General features: G+C 41.9%; 1 protein-coding gene across 6 annotated transcripts in view; it reads left to right on the forward strand.

Moving 5' to 3' along the window:
• The window catches only part of RAD54L2 (RAD54 like 2), an 88,497-nt gene that overhangs the window by 18,065 nt on the left and 43,822 nt on the right, over positions 1-26,610 (forward strand). For all 6 annotated transcript variants that reach the window (XM_060110140.1, XM_060110139.1, XM_060110137.1 and 3 more), the window contains one exon: positions 20,722-20,917. In XM_060110140.1, coding sequence (XP_059966123.1) covers positions 20,776-20,917 — 142 coding nt within the window. In that variant the 5' untranslated portion in view covers positions 20,722-20,775. The remainder of the gene's footprint in view (positions 1-20,721; positions 20,918-26,610) is intronic.

Raw genomic sequence — 26,610 nt, forward strand, 5'->3', positions numbered from 1 at the left:
AGGTTCATTTTCTACTCTTCCCCCATACTCCCTACTTTATGCTCCAGTAACACAACGCTCTTGGATTTGTTTAATTTCACATTCTGCTCTTTCTTGTCTCTCAATTATTGTTCATAGAGTTCCCTATCTTTGAACTCTTCCCTCCTCTTCTCTATTCATCTCCATTATCTCGTCCCCTCCATCCCCTACCCCACTCCCCACCCCCCCCCCACCCACCCTGCCATTACCTAACTCTGTCCAACTCTTCCTTCAAAACTCGCTTTGGGCCTCATTCCTCTTAATGCTTGATCTGACCTGACCTGTGTTTGCTCTTTATCTTTGTGTCCCCAGTAGATGGTAGTTGTTTAATACGTTTTTGTTCAGCTGAGCAGAATTTTTGGAGGTATCACTCTCTAGAAAGAGACATTCTAGAGACCACCAAACTTTCTTCTTGGTGAGTTGTTTTGTCAATTTTAATAACTTAGAGTAGGTAATGGTCAATTTCTGACATGAGGGATGTAACCTGTTATTAAAAAGGTTTTTCTGATTTTGGTACTTGAATGCATTAGAACTGTCTTTGTGGAACCATCTTTTTTCTCCCTTTCTTTAAAAAAAAAATTTATTTATTTATTCAGGCTGTGCCAGGTCTTAGTTGTGGCACACGGGATCTTCGTTGGCACGTGGCATCTTTTAGTTGCAGCATGTGGGATCTTTTTAGTTGTAGCATGCAGGCTCTTAATTGCAGTACTCATGCAGAATCTAGTCCCCTGACCAGGGATCGAACCTAGCGGAGTCTTACCCGCTGGACCACCAGGGAAGTCCTCTTTCTCCCGTTTTAAATTGGACTTCTATTACTGTTCACTATTCTTTGTTGGCTAGTACCCTGGCTAGGAGGCTGAATCCTTAGGTAATGGGTTTGGTTTCATATGGTGTATGTGCTTTCCAACTATTGGTTCTCAGTCATCTTCTCTTCTGTTCTTTCTCTGATGCTTTATAGAACAGCCTGATTCAAGATCTCAGAGCCTCTTTATGTCAGGGTACAGAGAATGTGCATTTTAGTAAAAGAACTTCTTGATTTCTAAGTCATGGTTTTTACACATCACCACTCCCCTGCCCCCTTGTGTTTATCAAAAATCACCAGAGTCAGCAGTTCGAATGTGGAATACCATGGCTTCATCACTTCACTGAGAAGAGTTTATTCCTTTTAAACTCTTTTCTGTGTGTAAGCATTCAGTAGTATCTTTAGTGAGTTTTAAGTGATTGTTAAGTCTGCACATAATGAAAGTATTGACTTTCCCTGACATTGGAAAAGGCCCAGATATGGGAGGATTAATTATTAGGTGGCAGAATATCAGCTTGTCCTCTACAGATCATGATCCCTTTTTCTTTGCTGAAGTTCTGTTCACATAATTCTTTAGACATGCCATGGTTATTTTCAAATCTTCCTTAAAAATCAGTTACTTCCTGTTGTTTAGAGGCAGCTCAGAGGGAGACAACTTTTGGAAAGCAAAATTAAATAATTGATTCAGCTACTGATGGGCTATTCAGAGTTTGTCCGCTGGCTATAGCATCTTTATCCCAGTGTTAATGCGTTATATAGATACAAGCCTTCTGAAGTGGTTGAAACTGCTACCAGGACCTGGTAAGAACTCAGGAAATCCACAGGTCAGGAGTATCTTCCCCAAAACAGTGAAGCAATTTGTCTGTCTGCATTACACAGGAAAACAACAAATGCCCACTGTGGTGTGGGCCCCAATTAGCAGAATGCAGTAGATTTGGGGTCCTCCTTTATATGTAACTGAAGATATGAGATTTGTTATCTAGGATGCCTAACCAAATATAGAGTGAGGACTTAGAAATAGAGGGATTACCTCAGAAGTATAAGTGAGGCTCTTGGTGTCTGCCCTTTCCTTTAATTCTCTAAAAATGAGGCTAATTAATTTTATTAGGATTCAGTAAATCATAGATATATATGGCTTCTTGGGTAAACCAGATATAGCCTGTTGAAGAAACTAGGCCAGATGTGATGTTATAATAGGGAGAAAAAAGAATTAAAAGGGTACAGTCACAGCTTTGTGGGAGCATGTAGTATATGTTATTTGTATGTTTATAATAGGATGCTATTAAGAAACACATGAGGATCATGTGTTTGATTCCTTTTTACAAATCTAAATGAGGGAAGCTTTTTTTTTGTTTGTTTAATATTTATTTATTTGGCTGCACCGGATCTTCGTTGTTGGCACGCAGGACCTTTAGTTGTGGCATGAGGGATCTTTTTAGTTGAGGCATGCAGGATCTAGTTCCCTGACCCGGGATGAAACCCAGGCCCCCTGCATTGGGACTGTGGAGTCTTAACCACTGGACCACCAGGGAAGTCCCGCGGGAAGCTTTATTTCTTCCCATTTTGTTGATGATAATGGAGGGTGTGGGACACCTGAAGGCAGTGTCTAGAGATGAGAACAAAGAGGACTTTTCACTCCTGTACAGCACAATCTGATTGCCAGTCTCAGATGCTTTGGGAAGCCTACGTAAGTTGCCAGGATTGAGCTTCATGAACAAGTATAAAGATTGAGCCTCCTCAGTCTCAGATTCTTTTCTGTTGAGATTCAGACCTTTTGTCTATAGGGCTGCTTAACACCAGTGCCCATGGGCCCCCCTTCTCGTTTTTAAGGAAAGGAGGCTTTTTTTTTTTTTTTTTTTTTTTTTTTTGGCTGCTGTGGGTCTTCATTGCTGCACTTGGGCTTTCTCTAGTTGTGACGAGCGGGGGCTACTCTTCATTGCAGTGCGCAGGCTTCTCATTGCGGTGGCTTCTCGTTGCGGAGCACGGGCTCTAGGCACGGGGGCTTCAATAGTTGTGGCACGTGGGCTCAGTAGTTGTTGCTCGCGGGCTCTAGAGTGCAGGCTCAGTAGTTGTGGTGCACAGGCTTAGTTGCTCCGCGGCATGTGAGATCTTTCTGGACCAGGGCTCGAACCCGTGTCCCCTGCACTGGCAGGCGGATTCTTAACCACTGTGCCACCAGGGAAGTCCCAAAGAAAGGAGGCTTTGAGGCAGCAATGCCATCAGTTTCCTGGGCAGCTGACTGGCCTTTCCCAGGAATAGTCCCCTTGTTGAGCACAGGCTACCGAGCAGAGGATAGCCTTATATCCTTCTGTTGCATTCCTGCAAGGATGTTCTCCCTTCACAGTATAGGTAGATTTTTAGGAATCTGACCCTCTTGGCTCTTGCTTTTGTATGATTAGTCCCTCCTCTGTTTATAATTTTGAATTGTGAGCTCATCTTCAGTATCTTGGTGGTCCAGGCTGAAGTATATGCAAGAGATGTTTTACATTTACTTCTAGGCAACTAGGATGTATCACTTGCTTGGGGCCTTGGTTAGTTTTGGTTAATTTCTTGAACCACCTAGGTAAGTATGTATTTCAACCTCAAATTGGTTTGAGGGCAGACTTCTGGTTACAGACTCCCATTGGATACCTTTTTTCTCCCCTCTGACCTAGATTGACACAAGATTTTATGTTGTCTTCTGCGTTGGAGGTTAGATTTTTTCTAGACCACTCTTTCATAAGAGTATAACTCTTCAACGTCCTGGCCTTATGTAGAGGTCGCAGTCCCTTCTTTTTGCTTCTTTGAGCCCAGGGTATTATCTCTTTATCCCCCTGTCCCCCATCCCATCCCCTGCAAGGCTGACACCCTTCTCTTCTCCAAGGACTGCTGTAGTGTCAGCAGTATTTGTTTGTGTTTTCAGTTTGCCTTGCATCATTGCTCCTTGGGGATTTCTCTTACTTTTTTTTGTGAAAGCAGTTGTGCATTTAGAATGGATACTTATATAATTTTATCCATATTTCTAGGTGTTTTTGCAGTGGGAGAATTTGCAGGGTCTCCCCCATTGCCAAGGGGCCAGGCAGGACACCCTCGTCCAACTTGTTAGATGTACTTTGTTCATTGTGGTGCTATCTTGTTGGTTTCCACCAGATAGTTTCTAGAGCTGTTGATCTGAAATCTTAATTCTGGTGCTGTCCTGCCTTCATGACTCTGGTATACCCAGTATTCAAGTACTCACTCTCAGTTGATAATTTCTTTTGCAGATAATTTTGTAGGCTTTTGCTACAAAAGTGGAATCAGTGGGGAAGCTATAAAGTGGTGCACTTAATCTTGGTTTGTGTTCATTCAGAAATTTGAAATGGAGTGCATTTCATAGTTCTTGATCAAGATAACAGCAGTGCTAACAGCATTTGTAAAATTGCATGGGTTGTGTCTACCTAGAGGGGTGGGATAGGGAGGGTGGGAGGGAGACGCAAGAGGGAGGAGATATGGGGATACATATATATGTATATATGGGGATATATATATGTATATATATGAATATGCACTGATTCACTTTGTTATAAAGCAGAAACTAGCACACTATTGTAAAGCAGTTATACTCCAATAAAGATGTTAAAAAAAAAACTGCATGGGTTCTTTCCATCCTTCTATGTGAGTGGCATTTTTTAGAAGCCTGTCCAAGTTCGAAATGTATAATTATTTTTAAAATTTCAGTATTTTATTTATTATAAACAGTAAAATACAGCTTGTATAATACTAATATCAAGTCAAAAATCTAAGTAGAGGCCTGCCTACTATGTCTTATGTACACTGGTGCAAAAATAATGTATGAACTTCATTAAGAGCAGAACTATCTTAAAACAGGGACTTTTGAATGTGAAGAGGCCCACCTGTCAGAATTGTTTGTTATGGAAGGCAATATTTTTGTTTTTAGTTAATGGGAGAGATGATAAGGAGAGTCTGGAAATAGCTGTGTTGTGGGGGTGTTCAGTCGTTTATCTATTAGCATGGCTGAGTGGCATCCTCTAGCCCTGGGTTTATAACACTCTGCAGATGCCACCATTGACTTAGTTGGGCCTTTTGTTCAGCCTTATTGTTATGTAACAATGAGTTGCACTCCTTATTCTTGTATGCTGTGGTGAGCAGGAGGGAGGATTAGCTCCTCGTCCTGTCATTTTTCTATTACTCACTCTCCTCTTTTTGGGGCATTTTTATTTTGGCTGCAGTGCTGGGGCAATGTCCACTTGAGAATAGGTCACAAGAATATTTAATGACTACTTGTTGACTGAATGAAGATTGGAACTTTATTAGCCCTCTTTCCCAAATGCAGGCCTGGAATGTCTGTCCTTGAGATTTGGCAGTTGTCTCTAGGTGTTCCGCTTTTATTCTTCACTCTCAGTCAACTAGATTGTTCTTGGATGGTGGTTGCCAACTGTTTTAGGTTGGCATAGTGAGTGCTGATGAGGCAAAGGTTTGGGGTTTAATTCCAGGGTACAGCCTCACCCTGGTTAAAGAGAAACCATGCTGCCCTAGACTATACTGTTAACTGTACTAGGGTGAATGAGTATCCTTGGGCACCAAGGGACCATGTAAGAGGGTATAGATGTGTTTAAGGCATATGTTTATGTAATTAGGGGAGAAAAATGCATCATAAATTTCCTAGTGGGACAATAATGTCATTTTTCATTTTTGTATTAGGGATATAATTTTAAATTATGATTCAGTTTGATTTGGTATTTGGTATTTATTCAAATGCTACCGACATCTTTGGTGTCCAAAAATGACTTTTGTTGTTTCTGTTTTGGAGTGTTATGGCTTCTTGCTCTGCATCTGAGTTTTCTTTCTTGAGGCATATATTTATATCACCCCCACAATGCCTGGCACAGTGTCTTTATCACAGAAGGTACCTAAGCTTGGCCTGAATAAATTGCTAGCCCTTCTGCCTTTCCCTTTGACCATTCTCCAAATAACTTTCTTTTTTTAAAATTAATTAATTAATTAATTTTTACTTTTGGCTGCGTTGGATCTTTGTTGCTGTGCATGGGCTTTCTCTAGTTGCGGTGAGCAGGGGCTACTCTTCATTGTGGTGCGCAGGCTTCTCATTGTGGTGGCTTCTCTTGTTACAGAACATGGGCTCTAGGGCCTGTGGGCTTAGCTGTGGCTCTTGGGCTCTAGAGCTCAGGCTTAATAGTTGTGGCACATGGGCCTAGTTGCTCCGTGGCACGTGGGATCTTCCCAGACCAGGGCTCAAACCTGTGTCTTCTGCATTGGCAGGCAGATTCTTAACCACTGCACCACCGGGGAAGCCCATCTCCAAATAACTTTCAGCCACTTTTTTCTTTAAAATATTTCCTCAAGCTTTTATTTCATCTCAGCCTTTGCCCTTCATCCCCACTATCATGACAATATCTCCTGGCCATAAAACCCCTGTGTGAATTATTTTGGTCTCTTCATTATATCACCTCTCATTTGGTATATTGAAGTTTGGCCTTGTCTCTATGGAGTAGCATCTTTATCTGAAGAGTGATGGGATGTACCCGACTGGGTATGCACACACACACAGGTCATCTTCCAGTCTTTGACAGATGGCCCTTCTTCCCAACGGTTAGCAACCGTTATTTTCTGCTTACAGAAATGAGGTTTTCCTGCCGATCCTCTTCTTACTTGCAAAACCTATAGCCTGAGTTTTGCCCAGACGCCATATGCTTTTTCCCCAGAGACATTATAGGAGTATTAATTTGAAAGAAGAAGCCTTTTTTCTACTTTATTGGCTTTAGGTCATGTGCACACTTTGTTTCCACTTATCTTTGCTAATATTCAGATGTCACTGGTTTCTTCAGTGTTTATGTCCAGTGACAGACTAGAGAGAGACTTACAGTGCAACTTTTAAGTTAACTCTGATTGGTTCAGCGGTATGAATCTTAAACTACATATTTTTACAATGTTGGAGAGAGAGAGAGAGAGGGAGTGTGTGTGTTTGTGTGTGTGTGGGTGTGGGTGTAAGAGCCTAAGAACTGGGCACAGGTTGAATAACCTTGGCCATAAAGTGAAACACATAATCTAGATTGCTTACATAAGTTTCCTTAGAAGACTGTTCTAAACTGGGCCACATCTACACAAAGAGGGAGGGCAAGCCTGTGAGTCCACTTTCTACCTGCCTGTGGTGTGCTATTTGTTTATGACATTGATCAGACCTAGAGCCTTCCAGAGGGAACCCAGGTGAGATTTGCCTCAAAGATGGTTCCAGTTCTTGCTGGGCTCAGGGGAAGAGGGAGGGAAGTCTACTCCCTAGCAGGAGGACATACTGCCTGTTCATGGGGTTGCTGGGAGGCTTAATTAGCCTTTTTAACCCTAAGTTATTGTGTCTTAAAGGAAAGGAATTTTGTTACTTATTTGTTACTGATTAACTAGGGAGAATAGTTAGCTAGGTAATCTTTCAAATCTGTACTTTGAAATAAGATATTTTTGTACTCGTTAAGTGTTTAAATCTTTGGAGAACCAGAAACAGATGATTTTATTCTAGTCCTTGTTAACTGTCTTTTAGAAGGTTTTTTTAAATTTTTACCCCTAAATACTTCATTGTATATCCTAAAGACATTTTCTTACATAACTGCAGAACAGTTCTCAAAATCAGGAAATAAAATACTGATACAATACTATTATCTAATCCATAGTCCGTATTCAGTTGCATCAACTATTGTCTTCAGTACTGGCTTTTATAGCTATTTTCTTCCCCAGGTCCAGGACCTAATCCAGGATCCCACATTGCATTTAGTCTCCTTTAATCTGAAACAGTCCTTAGAGAATTGTTTTACATATATGGTAGGATGTGCACAGTTAGTCCTAGGATTATTCCAATTCTCATTCTGATCCTGACTTCCTCATGCATTCTAGAGAAGGGTGATGCCACCTTGAGAGTCAAGGCATTGTGTTTGAATGGAACTCATTAGTGTAATTCAATTCTTCCACATTTTAGTAGCTTAGGTTTGGTTGTCGGAGGGGGTGTGTTGGCCAAGGGAGGGGGGAGTTATCTAATAGACAGGTGATGGTTAGACTCTATATGTATTTTATTAATTTTTAATTATTTTTTTCTATACATATCTTAAATTGCTTAGGTCACTAAATGATCCTCCTTGGTTCTGCTAGTTTTTTTCCTAAATTTCATAATCAGTTTTTATTATTCATTGAAAATATGGAAAATGGTGTTGGAAACAGATTTGGTTTATCTGTGGTTCTTTTCTTCCTTTGTGATTTGAGGAGGTGAACCCATTATGGATTCCCATTTACAAATTTGTGTATCATGTAATTACTAATATAAGTCAACTGGAAATGTGACATTTAGTAGTTTAAAGGTACAGGTTACCTGTTGCATTGAAGTAAATGCCACAATTTATTTTTGCATGTGGGAAGTCAAGAAATAATGGATCTTTAAATTTTCTATTCTTTGCAGATATAAATTTTTCCTGTGATTTGTCACTTATAAATCCTTGTGTCATTGGGATGTTTTCCAGCACCAATAACCAATTCTCTGATTCTCTGTATACCAACTGGGTGTTCAACAATTTAATTCTGATACTAACTACCCAGAGTTAGTGCAGACTCTACAGGTTAAGGACTCAGTCCCGCAAGACTGCCCCGACTTCACATACCAGTCACAAGTCCTTGACTACCCATACTTCTCACTGACTGACTATAAATCAGGGGTTCCTATGAGCCCCTCTTTAGGTTCAAAAATTTGCAAGAATGACTCATAGAACCCAGGAATATACTTATGTTTACTGGTTTATTTTAAAGGATACAACTGAAGAACAGCCAAATGGAAGAGTTGCATAGGGCAAGGTATGGGGTGGTGGGGGTTGTTGTGGAGCTTCAGTGCCCTTTCCAGGTTTCACCCTCCCACCATCTCAATGTATTCACTGACCCAGAAGCCCTCTGAATCTCAGTGTTCAGGAGTTTTTATAGAATTTAATCTCCAGTACCCTGCCCCCATCTTGGAGGCTGGTGGGTAAGACTGAAAGTTCCTGCTAGTCATTTGGTCTTACTGGTGACCAGTCCCATCCTGAGGCTTTCTAGGGACCCCACCCTAAATTACTTCATTAACATAAATTCAGGTCTGGTCAAAAGGGGCTTGGTATGAATAACAAAAGACACTCCTATCACTCAGAAAATTCCAAGGGTTTTGGGAGCTCTGTGCCAGGAACCAGGGGCAAAGACCAGATATATTTTTGTATTGTACCATAGGCACCATAAGGGGTCTACACCTGACTAGCATTACCATTCATTTTAGAACCATGAGAAGTGGAGCCAGAAGAGTTCACTCGTGTCGTTAAGGAGCTAGGTGCACAGAGTGCCCATGTCACTGACAAAGCCAAAGTGAGAAACTTGAGTAGCCATAGAAATACAATTATGTGAATATATACTGCAAAATAGTAGTCATCCATTATTACTTTTATTTATAGTAGATACCAATTTAGGAAAAAACCACAGTATACAGCCTCTATATGATGTAGGTATAATTATTTTAAAAGAAATAATAACTGAAAATCTAAAGTGATCAGCATCAATTCAGAAAGTCAGTGGCTAGTTACGGTATAGAAGGATTCATGTCAGGGTCCCTGCTATAGTCTTATTTTTAAAAGCTCTGATTTGATGAAATGCTACTTGCATAGAGCTTTTTAGGATTGTGTCTCGTGGGTAGGTTGACTAGATACAGCGAAGTCTTTTTTTAAATTTATTTATTTTGCTGTGTTGGGTCTTCGTTTCTGTGCGAGGCCTTTCTCTAGTTGTGGCAAGTGGGGGCCACTCTTCATCGTGGTGTGCGGGCCTCTCACTATCGTGGCCTGTCTTGTTGCGGAGCACAGGCTCCAGACGCACAGGCTCAGTAGTTGTGGCTCACGGATCTAGTTGCTCCACAGCATGTGGGATCTTCCCAGACCAGGGCTCAAACCCGTGTCCCCTGCATTAGCAGGCAGATGCTCAACCACTGCGCCACCAGGGAAGCCCACAGCGAAGTCTTTACCAAAGTTCATGCTGAATGTTTGCAGGGCTGTGAAGGGTAAACCATCCTCTGTGCACAGCTTGTAGTTGTCTGGGTTTGAAGCACCCAGACTGAACTCCGTGGCTTTATGATAGAACTCTTAGGAGAGGGAGGGGTCTCAAAGGGCTAGGGGAAGAGACTGGTGAGGGAAGTGGAGATGGTTGTGGTGGGGGAGTCGGATGGGACACCAAGCATGATTTGGCTTCTCTCCAAGCCTCTTCAGTCTCACCATGTAGTAGATAAACCTGACCTGCTTTTAGGCTGATCTGGACTCAGGGCTGGCTTAGGCTCCAGGAAGCCTAGGGAAAGTGGGCCATCCATGCCCCTGCCAAGTTGGCCCTTATCTCTGAAATCCCTGTTTTAAGAAGTTAGAGCTGTGTGGAAAGAGATACAGGACTCACAAGTTGAATGGTAACATATTTAGCCAGAATTGCTTCTACTCTTGCCTCATCCCCTGTATTTAGAGATCCAGAGATCTTACTTTTTTTTTTAACCACCCTTATATTACACAGATCTGATGTTTTAACATATGTGGTATATGTGTGTGAGAGAGAGAAAGAGAGAGAGAGAGAGATTTTTTCAGAGTCCAGATTTCTCTGGGGAGCAGTGGCTATGTCACACAGGCTTCTCATAGCCAAAGCTGTCATCCCTGCTTTAGCTCCTATCTTCCCAGCTCAATTGTTTATTCTCTCCCTCCCCACCTCCCTCCCTCTCCTTCCCTCTTCTCACCCCTCCCTCTTCTTTTTTTTCAGCTGCCTCCATAGCGAATGAAATGAATCTTTCATTTGCTCCCCTCAGCAGTGGCCTTCTAGGGCTTTACTCCTACTTATTCAAAACTCCTGGGACTGGTTCTGCAGGGATGTGCTTCTCAGAGACCTCTTGGATGAAGGGCATAAGCCAGGGAAGCTTTACGAGGGGGGCAGTGTACACAAGGAACCTCAGCCCTTGGCTATTGTAAAGAGGATGTGGATAGCAGAGATTCAGTGGTAAAAGTGAAAATTTGACTTTGCAAACGTAGTATTAACTTCAGTTATTGAGAAAATTTGCCCTTGATGGTTAATTACATTTATAAAATAAGCTGTGTATATCATTTATATATCAGATTAATTTTGTGTTTTTCTATTTGAATATGGTATGGAGTATTTTATGATGTTCATGTAATGTGGTCCTCTGCTCGTTACATTAAAAAAAAAAACGCCAGTTTTTCTTTCTTTGTGATACCTGAAAATTTTGGGGAAAAGACCATAGATCTTAGAGTTTTGTCGTCTTAGGAAAGCAAGTTCTCAAACTTACTCTTAAAAATTATTGAAGGCCCCAAAGAACTTTTGTTTATATTGGTTATATTGGTCAATATATGCTGTATTAGAAATTAAAACTGAGAAATAAAAAATATTAATTCATTTAAAAATAATAAAATAATTATGTTAACGTAAATAACCTTTTAAATGAAAAATAACTATATTTTCCAAAACAAAAAAATTAGAAGGGTAGAATTGTTTTACACATTCGAAAATTTGAAAATGTCTGAATAGAGACAGCTGGATTCTCAGATCTGGTTCTGCATTTAGCCTGTTGTTACTTACTGTTTTGTTGTTGACTTATTGTATTGTTAAAGTACATGAAGAATGTAGTTGGAGAAGGGAGGAGTGTTTTAACATCCTTTTCAGATAACTGTGGGTATTCTTTGTTTTATTTGTTTTTTATCTTTGACTGCTTTTGGGTCTTTGTTGCTGCACGCGGGCTTTCTCTAGTTGCAGTGAGTGGGGTCTACTCTTCGTTGCGGTGCACGGGCTTCTCATAGCGGTGGTTTCTCTTGTTGCGGAGCATAGGCTCTAGGGACGTGGGATCAGTAGTTGTGGCGCATGGGCTTAGTTGCTCTGCAGCATGTGGGATCTTCCTGTACTAGGGCTCGAACCCGTGTCCCCCGCATTGGCAGGCGGATTCTCAACCACTGCGCCACCAGGGAAGCCCCACTGTGGGTATTCTTGGTACTATACTGAAACGCCGAAAAATGGTAGTTTCTTCAAGGTTAATTGTTACAGAGACTTTGAAACCATATCAAGGAACTTTTTGTATTCTGTTACATTAAAATCTATTGGTCTATCTTGCACTTTGAATGGCTCTTTAACCCATGCATGATTTTGACTTTCTGGCTCCCTTGAAAGGGTCTTGAGGACCCTCAGGACCTGAGGGAACCACCCTTTATAAACTGCCATCATAGAATCTGGAAGGGGTCTTAAGATGAACTCAGGCCCATCTTTCTTCTAGGCTGGAGTAAGAGGGGTAATGGAAGTTGTGGGAGAACTGATATGCCCAAAGTAGTGCAGCTAGTTTCCCATTGAGCTGTGACTATAATTTAGGTTTCTTGAATGATTCTTTAAACTTGGCTTCAGTGCCTCTGCTATGCTTGGTGCTGGCCTCACTGCATTGCCTTTTGGGAGAGTTGTCTCCTGTGGCCCTGCTCCTTGGAGTCTTGAATGTTTGTTCACCTTTTCTTCCTTATTTTGTCTTAAGTTCCTAATTGCCAAAAGTCTCTTTAGATTTCTGAATAAAATATTTTGATCTCTTGTCAGTTTAGCTCTGTGGCTGCTTGTGTGTATTAAACGTGTTTTTAAGTAAGATAATCAAAGATATCTGAAAGATAATCAAACTGAAAGATAATCAAAAGGCATTTGGGCTACGTGGAAGTTTGAAGTACACATCAGGTCTTTATCTTGCACAAGAAAGGTGTTTTGAAATAACTTTAGAGCTCCACAGTCGATCTCTCACAGCAGATTGGAAGAATCTTGTAGATACCCAGGGAGTACTAATATATATGAACTGAACTCTTTTTCCCCTTTGAATTATGTAAATTCTTTGACTAATGGGTTTCTTTGAAGGGGTGTTGCTTAAAGTTTTGGGCTGAATGTTTTCATGCTCTGAAAACTTTCCTCCCCTTGGAAATTAGCATAAATGCATGGTTTTGTTTATATTCTTAATGGAAAAAAGGGGTGAGTGGCACTTGCTGTTGAATTGCTTTGAGATCATTTGAGGAAATTTAGTATTACTCAACAAGGTCACCAAAATTAATGAGGACATGGCAGTTTAGAATGGATTGTTTTTATCAAAGGCAGGATCAGGATGCTGCTGAGGAACACAAAGACATCTCTGAAATTTCATGGGCTGCCCTGCAGTGGTGAAGCAGTGTGTGATTGCATTTTTCAGTGTGGACTCTCCAGGCATGGTCTGCTTTGTGAACAAAGGCTTTGTGTGTGTGTGTGTGTGTTTAATTTTTTAGTATTAGTTGTTTTATTTGTTTGTTTTTTTATACTGCAGGTTCTTATTAGTCATCAATTTTATACATATCAGTGTATACATGTCAATCCCAATCGCCCAATTCAGCACACCACCATCCCCACCCCACTGCGGTTTTCCCCCCTTGGTGTCCATACGTTTGTTCTCTACATCTGTGTCTCAATTTCTGCCCTGCAAACTGGTTCATCTGTACCATTTTTCTAGGTTCCACATACATGCGTAAATATACAATATTTGTTTTTCTCTTTCTGACTTACTTCACTCTGTATGACAGTCTCTAGATCCATCCACGTCTCAACAAATGACTCAGTTTCGTTCCATTTTATGGCTGAGTAATATTCCATTGTATATATGTACCACATCTTCTTTATCCATTCATCTGTCTATGGGCATTTAGGTTGCTTCCATGACCTGGCTATTGAAAATAGTGCTGCAATGAACATTGAGGTGCATGTGTCTTTTTGAATTATGTTTTTCTCTGGGTATATGCCCAGTAGTGGGATTGCTGGCTCATATGGTAATTCTGTTTTTAGTTTTTTAAGGAACCTCCATACTGTTCTCCATAGTGGTGGTATCAATTTACATTCCCACCAACAGTGCAAGAGGGTTCCCTTTTCTCCACACCCTCTCCAGCATTTGTTGTTTGTAGATTTTCTGATGATGCCCATTCTAACTGGTGTGAGGTGATACCTCATTGTAGTTTTTGTTTGTTTTTTTTTTTTTTTTGCAGTACGCGGGCCTCTCACTGTTGTGGCCTCTCCTGTTGCGGAGCACAGGCTCTGGACGCGCAGGCTCAGCAGCCATGGCTCACAGGCCTAGCTGCTCCGCAACATGCGGGATCTTCCCAGACCGGGGCACAAACCTGTGTCCCCTGCATCAGCAGGCGGACTCTCAACCACTGCACCACCAGGGAAGCCCCCTCATTGTAGTTGTGATTTGCATTTCTCTAATAATTAGTGATGTTGAGCAGCTTTTCATGTGCTTCTTGGCCATCTGTATGTCTTCTTTGGAGAAATGTCTAGTTAGGTCTTCTGCCCATTTTTGGATTGGGTTGTTTGTTTCTTTAATATTGAGTTGCATGAGCTGTTTATATATTTTGGAGATTAATCCTTTGTCCATTGATTCGTTTGCAAATATTTTCTCCCATTCTGAGGGTTGTCTTTTCATCTTGTTTATGGTTTCCTTTGCTGTGCAAAAGCTTTGAAGTTTCATTAGGTCCCATTTGTTTATTTTTGTTTTTATTTCCATTACTCTAGGAGGTGGATCAAAATAGATTTTGCTGTGATTTATGTCAAAGAGTGTTCTTCCTATGTTTTCTTCTAAGAGTTTTATAGTGTCCAGTCTTACATTTTGGTCTCGAATCCATTTTGAGTTTATTTTTGTGTATGGTGTTAGGGAGTGTTCTAATTTCATTCTTTTACGTGTAGCTGTCCAGTTTTCCCAGCACCACTTACTGAAGAGACTGTCTTTTCTCCATTGTATATGTTTGCCTCCTTTGTCATAGATTAGTTGGCCATAGGTGCATGGGTTTATCTCTGGGCTTTCTATCTTCTTCCATTGATCTGTGTTTCTGTTTTTGTGCCAGTACCATATTGTCTTGATTACTGTAGCTTTGTAGTATAGTCTGAAGTCAGGGAGTCTGATGTAAGGTTAGATTGTTTATTTAAGATTTTTTTTGTTTCTTGAGGTAGACTTGTATAGCTATAAACTTCCCTCTTAGAACTGCTTTTGCTGCATCCCATAGGTTTTGGATCATCATGTTTTCATTGTCATTTGTCTCTAGGTAATTTTTGATTTCCTCTTTGATTTCTTCAGTGATCTCTTGGTTATTTAGTTTAGCCTCCATGTGTTTGTGTTTTTTACGTTTTTTTTTTCCCTGTAATTCATTTCTAATCTCATAGCGTTGTGGTCAGAAAAGATGCTTGATATGATTTCAGTTTTCTTAAATTTACTGAGGCTTGATTTGTGACCCAAGATGTGATCGATCCTGCAGAATGTTCCGTGTGCACTTGAGAAGAAAGTGTAATCTGCTGTTTTTCGATGGACTGTCCTATAAATATCAATTAAATCTATCTGGTCTATTGTGTCATTTAAAGCGTGTGTTTCCTTATTTATTGTCATTTTGGATGATCTGTCCATTGGTGTAAGTGAGGTGTTAAAGTCCCCCACTATTGTGTTACTGTCGATTTTCTCTTTTATAGTTGTTAGCAGTTGGCTTATGTATTGAGGTGTTCCTATGTTGGGTGCATATATATTTATAATTGTTATATCTTCTTCTTGGATTGATCCCTTGATCATTATGTAGTGTCCTTCCTTGTCTCTTGTAGCATTCTTTATTTTAAAGTCTATTTTATCTGATATGAGTATAGCTACTTCTGCTTTCTTTTGATTTCCATTTGCATGGAATATCTTTTTCCATCCCCTCACTTTCAGTCTGTACGTGTCCCTAGTTCTGAAGTGGGTCTCTTGTAGACAGCATATATATGGGTCTTGTTTTTGTATCCATTCAGCAAGCCTGTGTCTTTTGGTTGGTGCATTTAATCCATTCATGTTTAAGGTAATTATTGATATGTACGGTCCCGTGACCATTTTCTTAATTGTTTTGGGTTTGTTTTTGTAGGTCCTTTTCTTCTCTTGTGTTTCCCACTTAGAGAAGTTCCTTTAGCATTTGTTGTAGAGCTGGTTTGGTGGTGCTGAATTCTCTTAGCTTTTGCTTGTCTGTAAAGCTTTTGATTTCTCCATCAAATCTGAATGAGATCCTTGCCGGGTAGAGTAACCTTGGTTGTAGGTTCTTCCCTTTCATCACTTTAAGTATATCATGCCACTCCCTTCTGGCTTGTAGAGTTTCTGCTGAGAAGTCTGCTGTTAACCTTATGGGAGTTCCCTTGTATGTTATTTGTCGTTTTTCCCTTGCTGCTTTCAATAATTTTTCTTTGTCTTTAATTTTTGCCAATTTGATTACTATGTGTCTCAGCATGTTTCTCATTGGGTTTATCCTGTATGGGACTCTCTGCGCTTCCTGGACTTGGGTGGCTATTTCCTTTCCCATGTAAGGGAAGTTTTTGACTCTAATCTCTTCAAATATTTTCTCTGGTCCTTTCTCTCTTCTCCTTCTGGGACCCCTATAATGCGAATGTTGTTGCGTTTAATGTTGTCCCAGAGGTCTCTTAGGCTGTCTTCATTTCTTTTCATTCTTTTTTCTTTATTCTGTTCCGCAGCAGTGAATTCCACCATTCTGTCTTCCGGGTCACTTATCCGTTCTTCTGCCTCAGTTATCCTGCTATTGATTCCTTCTAGTGTAGTTTTCATTTCAGTTATTGTATTGTTCATCTCTGTTTATTTGTTCTTTAATTCTTCTGGGTCTTTGTTAAACATTTCTTGCATCTTCTCGATCTTTGCCTCCATTCTTTTTCCGAGGTCCTGGATCATCTTCAGTATCATTATTCTGAATTCTTTTTCTGGACGGTTGCCTATCTCTACTTCATTTAGTTGTTTTTCTGAGGTTTTATCTTGTTCCTTCATCTGGTATATAACCCTCTGCCTTTTCATCTTGTCTATCTTTCTGTGAATGTGGTTTTTGTTCCACACGCTTCAGGATTGTAGTTCTTCTTGCTTCTGCTGTCTGCCCTCTGGTGTGTGTGTGTGTGTGTGTGTGTGTGTGTGTGTTTATTTCCTCCTGTGTGTCTCCCTGCCAGGGGTGTGTCTAAGGGCTGTGCCCACATGATTAATTCTGCTGATTCTTGGTCAAACAACACTTTACAGACAGGTGTCGTCTTTTAATTTAGCAGGGCAGAAGACCCTTTTCCTTCACTCTCAAGATTGCTTTGAGAGGCTCGACTGGGATTGGCTGTGTGTTTCTTCGTAATTATAGCCTCCTTTTAGCAATCCCAATATATTAAACTGTAGAAATTAACATATTACTTAGGGGTTGAATATTTACCTTTCAGAGTGGTTCTGTTTGGAGTTCCTTTAAATATCTAGTTCTCCCATTTCATTAAAATAGAATTTGAGTCCCAGAATCTGCTTTGTAGGAATACAGGTCCTTATTAAGGTGCAACACACCCATGATCACTCTCCTAGTATCTCTGTGTCTTAGAGGCAGAGCTCTCTTCACTGGAGATTGAAGCAGTGTTTCACATGGGATGAGGAGCAAATGGGGAGATGTATGTTTTTCCTCATCAACTTTTTTCTCATGTCTGTCTAACAGTTCTACTAAGAGCTAATTTTTTGAATCAGGGCTGCCTTCCCTGTGTTCTGAAAGGCTGTGCCTACATGGAAGTGTCTGTGTGGGTGGGTGGAACCCCTTAGAGACAAAGTGCAGTTGACTGTGCTGCTGCCCCCCAAGATCAGCTTTTCCTCTGCCGTTTTCCCTTTGTTGCTTTTTTGAAGATGATCAGTAACAGCAAAACCTGCCCCTTAAGTAGTTGGTATGGTTCTAAAGAGCTGAGAAAAGAATTCATTGTGTCCTCTATGTAAAGAAATTTAGTGGCTCATGGAAGGGAAGGAAAGAGAAAAACCAAATTTGATGGGACTTAAGAAATCCATTACTTTCCAGTTTCTTCTCTGTTATGGGCATCTGATGGCCTGGGTACTATTTTAAAGTTTCCTCTGTTTTTAAAATGTTTTGAGAAGGGGGCTGGATCAATGTCTTTCATAGTCTAACATACGTGGTTGTTGAATGTTTAATTGATGTTTGCTTCTGTCTCTCAGGAGCTTGGGGCTGAGGTTGTTTTGAAGATGTTTGTTAACTGAGGGTTTACAGGCTTTTCATTGTTATTGCTGACCTCTCAGTGATTGTCATTCTTCCATCACCACACAATTTCTTCTCTAAAAGGACAGGAATTCAGATTACTTAAAGGTACTTGCTAATTAAAAATTGTTCTCTAAAAACCACTCCATAATCAGCCAGGCACACTGTAAGCAAAACACTTACTAAGCAGTCTAGAATGAAACAGGGGGTTTATGCTGATTATGAACATTGACTTCCAAACACAGAGTAGTTGCTGATGAATTATCATTATACTAATATTTAGAAATAAATTTCACTTCTAAACCTGCTGATATTTAATTGGTTTACTACTACCTTTCTAAAGCCTAATGAACTAAAGATATAGGTTTCCTTCAGAGACTTGGAATCTGCTTTGTCAGTGAATGGTAGCTCAGTATTAGTTTTATATATATATATATATAAATTTTTTTGTGTGTGTGATACGCGGGTGTCTCACTGTTGTGGCCTCTCCCGGAGCACAGGCTCCGGACGCACAGGCTCAGTGGCCATGGCTCACGGGCTCAACCGCTCCACGGCATGTGGGATCTTCCCGGACCAGGGCACGAACCCGTGTCCCCTGCATTGGCAGGTGGACTCTCAACCACTGCGCCACCAGGGAAGCCCTAAAATTTTTTTTTTACTGCTTATTTTATTTTATTTATTTAATTTTGGCTGCATTGGGTCTTCGTTGCTGCGCACGGGCTTTTTCTCTGGTTGTGGCAAGCGGGGGCTACTCTTCGTTGCGGTGCACGGGCTTCTCATTGCAGTGGCTTCTCTTGTGGCGGAGCACAGGCTCTAAGCGTGCAGGCTTCAGTAGTGTGGCACATGGGCTCAGTAGTTGTGGCTCACAGGCTCTAGAGCACAGGTTCAGTAGTTTTGGTGCATGGGCTTAGTTGCTCTGCGGCCTGTGGGATCTTCCCGGACCAGGGCTCAAACCCGTGACCCCTGCATTGGCAGGCGGTCTTAACCACTGCGACACCAGGGAAACCCAGCATTAGTTATATTAATATTTATTTGTGGATTACTTTTCTTCCCTGTGCCTTAATGTCCTTTGTAAATGTTTTTGGAAGTGTGGTATTAATGCAAAAATTTGAATTTTATTACTAAATCATTTCATAGCTGCTCTTTGCTTTAGTTGTCTTGAGAGGCTAAGTATGTGACCCATCAGGACACACACACTCATTATTCCTGTGGTTTTTAACTGAGCAGTCTTAAACTTAAATTTTAGTTTTCCAAAATTCTAAAGGATCCAGTTTGCTTTGTTTTGTTTCTGTTTCTGTTTGGAAGAACATAGAAATTCTGTTTCAAATTGTGTCTGGACCTTAATAAGAGATTCCAGTTCTGGAATAGTATTTGTGTTGAATAATTAGAGACTTGTGTTTCCTTCTTTTTTTCAATTTTGGGAGATGAGAGGAATTTTAGGATGACCTGATTCTGGATGTGGTTGTCTACAACAGTTTGTCTTATAAAAGATTATTTATCTTGTGCCCCTCTCCCCCACATTTTATTATTTAAAAAAACCCAAGTATACCAAAAAATTGAAAGAATTGGTGAATCTTCATGTTAATATTTTGCTATATTTGCTTTATCACAAAACAATCCATCTAGCTTTCTTTGTCTTGTTTTTTCTTTCCACTCAAGAAGAAATGACCTTGCTAATTATAGTAAAGTGGAGAGAGAGACAGATAGACAGACATGCATAGTGCCTGACACATAGTAAATGTAATAGAGCTGGTTGGCAAGAGAGAGAGCGAATGTGAATGAATGAATAGGACATGCTTCTAGGTTTAGGATACAAAGAAGCAATTCCCAGCTAAATCCCTGCCGTTAGGGCCTTACTGTTGGGTCAGGAGGTGAGAAACCAACGAAGGCAAACGCTTTGCCAGGTGGCTCATATGAAGCCTTCAGTGAAGGTCAGCATGGTTAGCATGGCTACTGGAGTTCTGGAGTTCAGAAGAGGGGATATGATCCCAGAAGACTGGGGCAGTTGACAAAGGCTTCTTGGAAGAAATGGAGGTGGAACTGGGCCAAGAGGTAGGGCAGAGCCTGAGAACAGAGATGTGGGCACAGGGGCATTCTGAGCCACGGGGAGCCTGAGGCTACCTACGTATTTGGGAGGAGTGACAGTGTGATAAATAGCCAGTTGCCTGTAAGCGCTTTATTCAGGTGATTGGAGAGTGGACCATCTTCCTTGTAGTGCTCCAAGGCAGGGCCCACTCCTTATTCCCTGAGCACCCCCAGTTACTCCTGCTCCAGGGCTCCGCCTTTGCTGCTCACTCTGCCTGGACTCAGTCCCTCCAGATGTCTGTGTGGCTCCCTCTTCCTTCTGGCCTCTGCTCAGTGAGAACTTCCCTGTTCCCCCTCTGTAAAATAACAGCTCCTTCTGGCACACACTAGCCAACGAGCACCCTCTAACATACTTTTTTCTTCTTTCTACTCTGTCCCCAAAGCCTAGTACAGTGCCTGTGATTATATATCCATGTATATGTATATATATAGATATAAAGAGTTGGTGCTCAGGAAACAGTTGATGCATGAAGGAATGAACAAATGGGAATTCTGAGGTGTATAGGGTGTTTGGGCAAGAAAATATCTTAAAGGGACCAAACAAGCAGCTAAGAGAAGCTTGAGCTGGCCAGAGAGTCACCAAAATATGTCTTAGGGTCAGTGCCCTTGTGGGGAAGGTTGAGATTTGGGTATGGTTAGCTGACCTGCTTAGAAAAGCTCCCAGGGAATTCATCCTTGACATTTTCTCTTTGAAAAATTCATGCTCCTAAGTGAAGCCTTTGGTGATTCTGATGCCTCTTGTGCTCCTCCTAGGATCCCTGCAGTGGACCATGAGACGGTAATGTCCACTGAGGACCTCTGGGAGCCATGTCAGACGAATCCGCCTCAGGGAGCGATCCAGACCTGGACCCAGATGTGGAGCTGGAGGATGCGGAAGAGGAGGAGGAGGAGGAGGAGGAGGTGGCAGTGGAGGAGCATGGCAGGGGTGACGAGGAAGACCTGCTGGATGGTGAGTGACTCTAGTGAGTGACAGAGGTTGCCTTATCTTTATTCTAATAGAATTTTTGCTGAGACAACTTGGTGTTGGCAGTTGGATTTCTTAGGTCATCATCCATCATGAGAAGGCAAAGACTGGAACATAGCAACAATGAACTCATATGCTCTTCCCAGGAAATAAATTGTTGTACCTCTATATAAGCCTCACTTTAGTGCTGGAAGGACCTTTAGCATTCACCTTGTCTTTGATGATGTGCAAACTTAGGTCTAAAGATTTGAGACTGGAGCATGCTTGTTCAAGTCATGGAGGGAGTCAGTGGCAGAGTTCCTGTGGTGAGACAAAGTGGTGGTCTGGTGGTCATGGACCCATCAGGTGGCCACAGATAGGTGTGAGGATAACCGTGAGTGGTCTGTGAGTTTCCTAAGTTACATTCACAATTCTGCTTCTGTGAAGATGAGGAAGTTATCTGGGGAGAGATTATTAGATGGGTTCACAACTCCAGAAAGCTTATTGCATCTCCTGCAGGGCAGCTCTGCCTCCCAGCTACTTCAAGTGACTATAAATTGCTCCTACTGGGAGAGAACTGCCCCTCTGTAGCTGGGGGACCCCTTCTGGGCTCCTATTTGGTTTGCTTGGCTTACCCTTCCTTTGTCCCCAACTTGTTGAAGTGGCATTGGACTTTTCCTTTTCATCGTTAGTATAATGTTAGGTCATCTGGCCAGCCACACAGCTTCTCAATTAATTCTAACCTTTCATGGCATAGGATTTGGTTGTTTGTAAGCTTCCTGTTGACCTAGGAATAAAATTTTTGTCTTTTTATAACACACCAATATTCAGTTTTATACCTGAACATTGCACTAGATCATCGTTGCTTGGATTTTCAGGAGCCTAGGAAGATGCATTCCTGCCATTCTCCAGATTCCAGGAGAATGAGCATCTATCCTCTTCATTTGCTGATGTTACTGTCTTCAGTTCTCATTCATCCTAACAGCTGCCATATGGTTCAGGGATCAATTTTCTGTCATTTAAACTGTCTAGAGGTCTCTGCCCCATTTCCAGTTTATCTCTGGCAGGAAATTACCATTTCACTCCCCCCCCACCAACAACAGCATCTTCTGCTATCCACTTCCAGCTTGTTCAGCTGGAGTCTCCCCACAGCTAGTTCTGCAGTTTCCATCTATAAAGTAGAATGAGTAGAAATAACAGAAGATAGTGATGTGAGGGTATATCATCAGACTGTCTTGCTTGCCTCTCATGGTTCTTTTTTTTTATAAATTTATTTATTTGGGCCTCCCTGGTGGCGCAGTGGTTGAGAGTCCGCCTGCCGATGCAGGGGATACGGGTTCGTGCCCCGGTCTGGGAGGATCCCATATGCCGCGGAGCGGCTGGGCCCGTGAGCCATGGCCGCTGGGCCTGCGCATCCGGAGCCTGTGCTCCGCAACGGGAGAGGCCACAACAGTGAGAGGCCCGCATACCGCAAAAAGAAAAAAAAAAAAATTATTTATTTTATTTATTTTTGTCTGCGTTGGGTCTTTGTTGCTGCGTACGGGCTTTCTCTAGTTGTGGCGTGCGGGGGCTACTCTGCATTGCGGTGCGTGGGCTTCTCACTGCGGTGGCTTTCTTGTTGCGGAGCACGGACTCTAGGCGCGCGGGCTTCAGTAGTTGTGGTGCACCGACTTAGTTGCTCTGTGGCACGTGGGATCTTCCCAGACCAGGGATTGAGCCTGTGTTCCCTGTATTCGCGGGTGGATTCTTAACCACTATGCCACCAGGGAAGTCTGCTACCCTTTATTCTTATGGAGTTTGCAAGGAAAAGCCAGATGTCCCACTTCTTTTCCTCTGGTATTTTTTTACTTCATTATCTGTGCTGATTTCTCTGCTGTTTTCCCAGTTCTCCAGTAGGGGTACTGTCCCTAGGAAATCACTGTTCTGCTTTCTGCCCTTGATTAGTTTATGTTTTCTAGAATTTTTGTATAAATGGAGCCATATAGTATATTCATTCTCTTTCTGGGAGTCTGACTTCTTTCACTCAGCATAATTATTTTAAGATTCATCCATGTGTGGGACTTCCCTGGTGGCACAGTGGTTAAGAATCTGCCTGCCAACGCAGGGGACACAGGTTTGAGCCCTGGTCCAGGAAGATCCCACATGCCATGGAGCAACTAAGCCCGTGCACCACAACTACTGAGCCTGCGCTCTAGAGCCCGCGCACCACAACTACTGAAGCCTACGCGCCTAGAGTCCATGCTCCGCAACAAGAGAAGCCCCCGCAATGAGAAGCACACGCACTGCAATGAAGAGTAGCCCCTGCTCGCCACAACTAGAGAAAGCCTGCGAGCAGCAGTGAAGACCCATGCAGCCAAAAATAAATAAATCTATAAAAAAAAAAGATTCATCCACATGTATATATCAACTGTTCATTCGTCTTCATTGCTGAGTAGTACTCTATTGTATAGGTATACCCCAATTTGTTTATCCATTTCCTGGGTTTCTTTTTTGGGGGGGTTCCTTTTTTTCTTTTGTTTTGTTAATACAAATAAAGCCACTGTGAACATTCATGTATAAGCCTTTGTATTGACATGTGCTTTTATTTTGCTTGGATAACAGATTCTGTCATCTCTATTGGCTATCCAAGTCATGGGGGACAATGGAATCAGAACTAAGAATAGAACCTGTTTATGTTTTGCTAGAGACCTCTCTTTAGATGAACCATTAACATCCAGCAAATCAGATTATTCATCTATCCGTGAATCCAAGTGACTATTCTCCAGCCCATAGACCACCATTTATTTACAAGACTATCAGAGTAGACTTGGTCACATTCATTATTTGAAATCAAGGTCTTGTTAGAAAGGTACCTAACAGAGTCTCTTAGGAGTCAAATTTGCATAAAAAGCTGTGTAGCCCAGTATTAGTGCCTAAAAGAATGGCAGGTCTCATAGAGAGCATGGGGCACCAGGAGAACAATACAGTATGTGAGAGTGGCAAGGGAAAGGAATGCATTCAGTAATTCAGTAATATTTATTGAGCTTCTACTCTTTGGCTAGGCATGGTCATGGGCGTTGGGAATACAGCAGGGGACAAAAATGCCTCTCCTCATGGGATTTTCATTTTATTTTATTTATTTATTTATTTATTTTGTGGTACGCGGGCCGCTCACTGTTGTGGCCTCTCCCGTTGTGGAGCACAGGCTCCGGACACGCAGGCTCAGCGGCCATGGGTCACAGGCCCAGCCGCTCTGCGGCATGTGGGATCTTCCCGGACCGGGGCACGAACCCGTGTCCCCTGCATCGGCAGGTGGACTCTCAACCACCGCGCCACCAGGGAAGCCCGGGATTTTCATTTTAGTAGGTTGAGACAGATGATAAATAAGTACATAAACAGTATGTCAGAAGGTGTTAAGTGCTATGAAGAAAGGGGAACTGGGTAAGGTATGAATGTGGGATGATGCTTTTTTTATGTCGAATGGTCAAGAAAGACTTTACTTGATTAGGTGACTTTTGGGTTGAGCCATGGAGGAAATAAGGGAGCTAGCCTGGTGGTTGTCTAGAGAAAGAGCATTCCAGGCAGATGGGATAGCAAGAGCAAAGATCCAAAGGCAGGATCTTTCCTGGTGTGTGGAGAAAACAGCAAGGAGCCAGGGTAGCTGAAGCAGAGTGTACCAGGCTAAGGGTGGTAGAAGAGAGGCCATGGGGTCCGACTGTGTGGGGTCTTATTCTGTAAAGTGGGAGCCATTAGAGGGTTTAAACGGAGGAAAGATCACACTGGCTGATATGTAAGGACCAGGCTGTGAAGGAGCTGAGGGCAAGAGCAGGAAGGTCAGTTAGGAGGATACTGCAAAATTCCAGGCAGGAGGGATGGTGGCTTGGTGGAGGTGGTAGAAGTAGTTGGATTCTGGATATGTTTTGAAGATGGAGCCAATAGAATTTGTTAATGAAAGAGATATAGATTGTGTCAGAGTAAGAGGGAAGGTAAGGATGGATTCCAGTTTTTTATTGAACAACTTGAAGATGCCATTTTCTAAGCTTAGGAAGATTAGGGGAGAGGTACAGATTGGGGACAGAGAGGAGTTCAGTTTTGAAGACATGTTAAGTTTGACATGTCTTATGCCTCCAAGTTGAGATGTCCAGAGGGCAGTTGACTATTAAGTTGAAGTTCATGGGAGAACTCTACATTGGAGGTAAAAAAGTGAGATATATCTGTATATGAATGGTACTTAAATCACAGGACAGGATAAGATTATTCCAGGAATAGAGAAATTAAAGAGAAGTGGTCTGAACAACTAAGCACTTGGCAGCAGAGGCGGGGAAGGAATGAGGATGATCTAGGAAAGAAGATCGAGAAGAAATGGTCACTGAGGTAATAGGAGACCCAAGAGAAAAGTGTTATGGAAGCCAGGTAGAAAAAAAGAAAAGCATTTCAAGGAGGAAGTGATCAACCATGTTAGTTAAAGGCAACCAATAGTCCTGGTAGTATGAGGTCTAAGAATTGACTGTTGGATTGAGCAGTGTGGGGGTCCTTGGTGGCCTTGATCAATTTCAGTGCAATGATAGGGACTCAAACAAGAACAGGTGGAAAACAGGTTTTATCTTTTTAACTTTTTGCCAGTGGGATTGATCAGGTAGGGAGGGAGAAATTGATGGTGCAGGAGAGATTGGGGGCAGTCCATACTGGCTAAAGCCAAGCTGTAACTGTGGTCTGGGAAAGCCTTTGCCTCAGCACTTTAGTGTATGATAGAGAGAGGAACACCCCACAAGACAAGGCAACCATCTTCATCTAAATTTTGTGATCTTGGGCAAGTCCTTGATGAGCCTTTAGGTTCTTTTCCACAAGATGAAAAGTCTGCAACCTGAATTCTAGATCTGTTGTTCTCTTGTTCTGCATGAAGACAGGGAAGAATGGGCATGTTTTTAGGAACAAAAAGGAATCACCAAAACAAAAGGGCTATGAATCAGCCAGGGGAAGCAGTTAGACCATGTGACTGAATGCACTAAGACAGGCAAGACAGTGTTAATAGCATTCTATTGCATTTCAGCATTTTGTTCTCAACATAGATGACAAGCAGCATTCCTTAAATTACAGATCCAAGCCAGATCTTTTTTTTTTTTGGCTGCGCCACACAGCATGCGGGATCTTAGTTCCCGGACCAGGGATCAAACCCATGCCCCCTGAAGTGGAAGTGTGGAGTCCCAACCACTGGACTGCAGGAACTCCCTCAAGCCGAATCTTTTTCTTTTTATCCTGTATTTCTCTCTTCCTCTCCTCTTCCCCAGAAACTTGTGTCACTTTTTCCTGAGACAACTTGAATATCTGTTGTTGGGCTGATTTTTCAGAATAGTGTATGTCAGAGTTTAGGGTGACCTCCATGTTAGAAATGAAGTAGTGCTGATTTTGATAATTGTTCCTGTCCTCCTTTTCTGTGTGCTAGGGTTAGGGAGACAAAGGGGCAGAGAGTTTGGGTGCGCTGGGGGCAGAAGATTGTTTTATAAACCTGCATCAGAAAAGCATGTCAGACATTGACCCAGTTGTTCAGAGTGACTTTTTTTTTAATACATGTTGCATTTTATTTTATTTATTTACCTTTTTTGGCTGCATCGGGTCTTAGTTGTGGCACGTGGGATCTTAGTTGCGGCACGTGGGATCTTTGTTGCAGCATGCAGGATCTTTCGTTGTGGCATGTGGGCTCTTAATTGCAGTGTGCAGGC

The sequence above is a fragment of the Mesoplodon densirostris genome, chromosome 10, assembly GCF_025265405.1.
Source record: "Mesoplodon densirostris isolate mMesDen1 chromosome 10, mMesDen1 primary haplotype, whole genome shotgun sequence".
Taxonomy (NCBI): domain Eukaryota; kingdom Metazoa; phylum Chordata; class Mammalia; order Artiodactyla; family Ziphiidae; genus Mesoplodon; species Mesoplodon densirostris.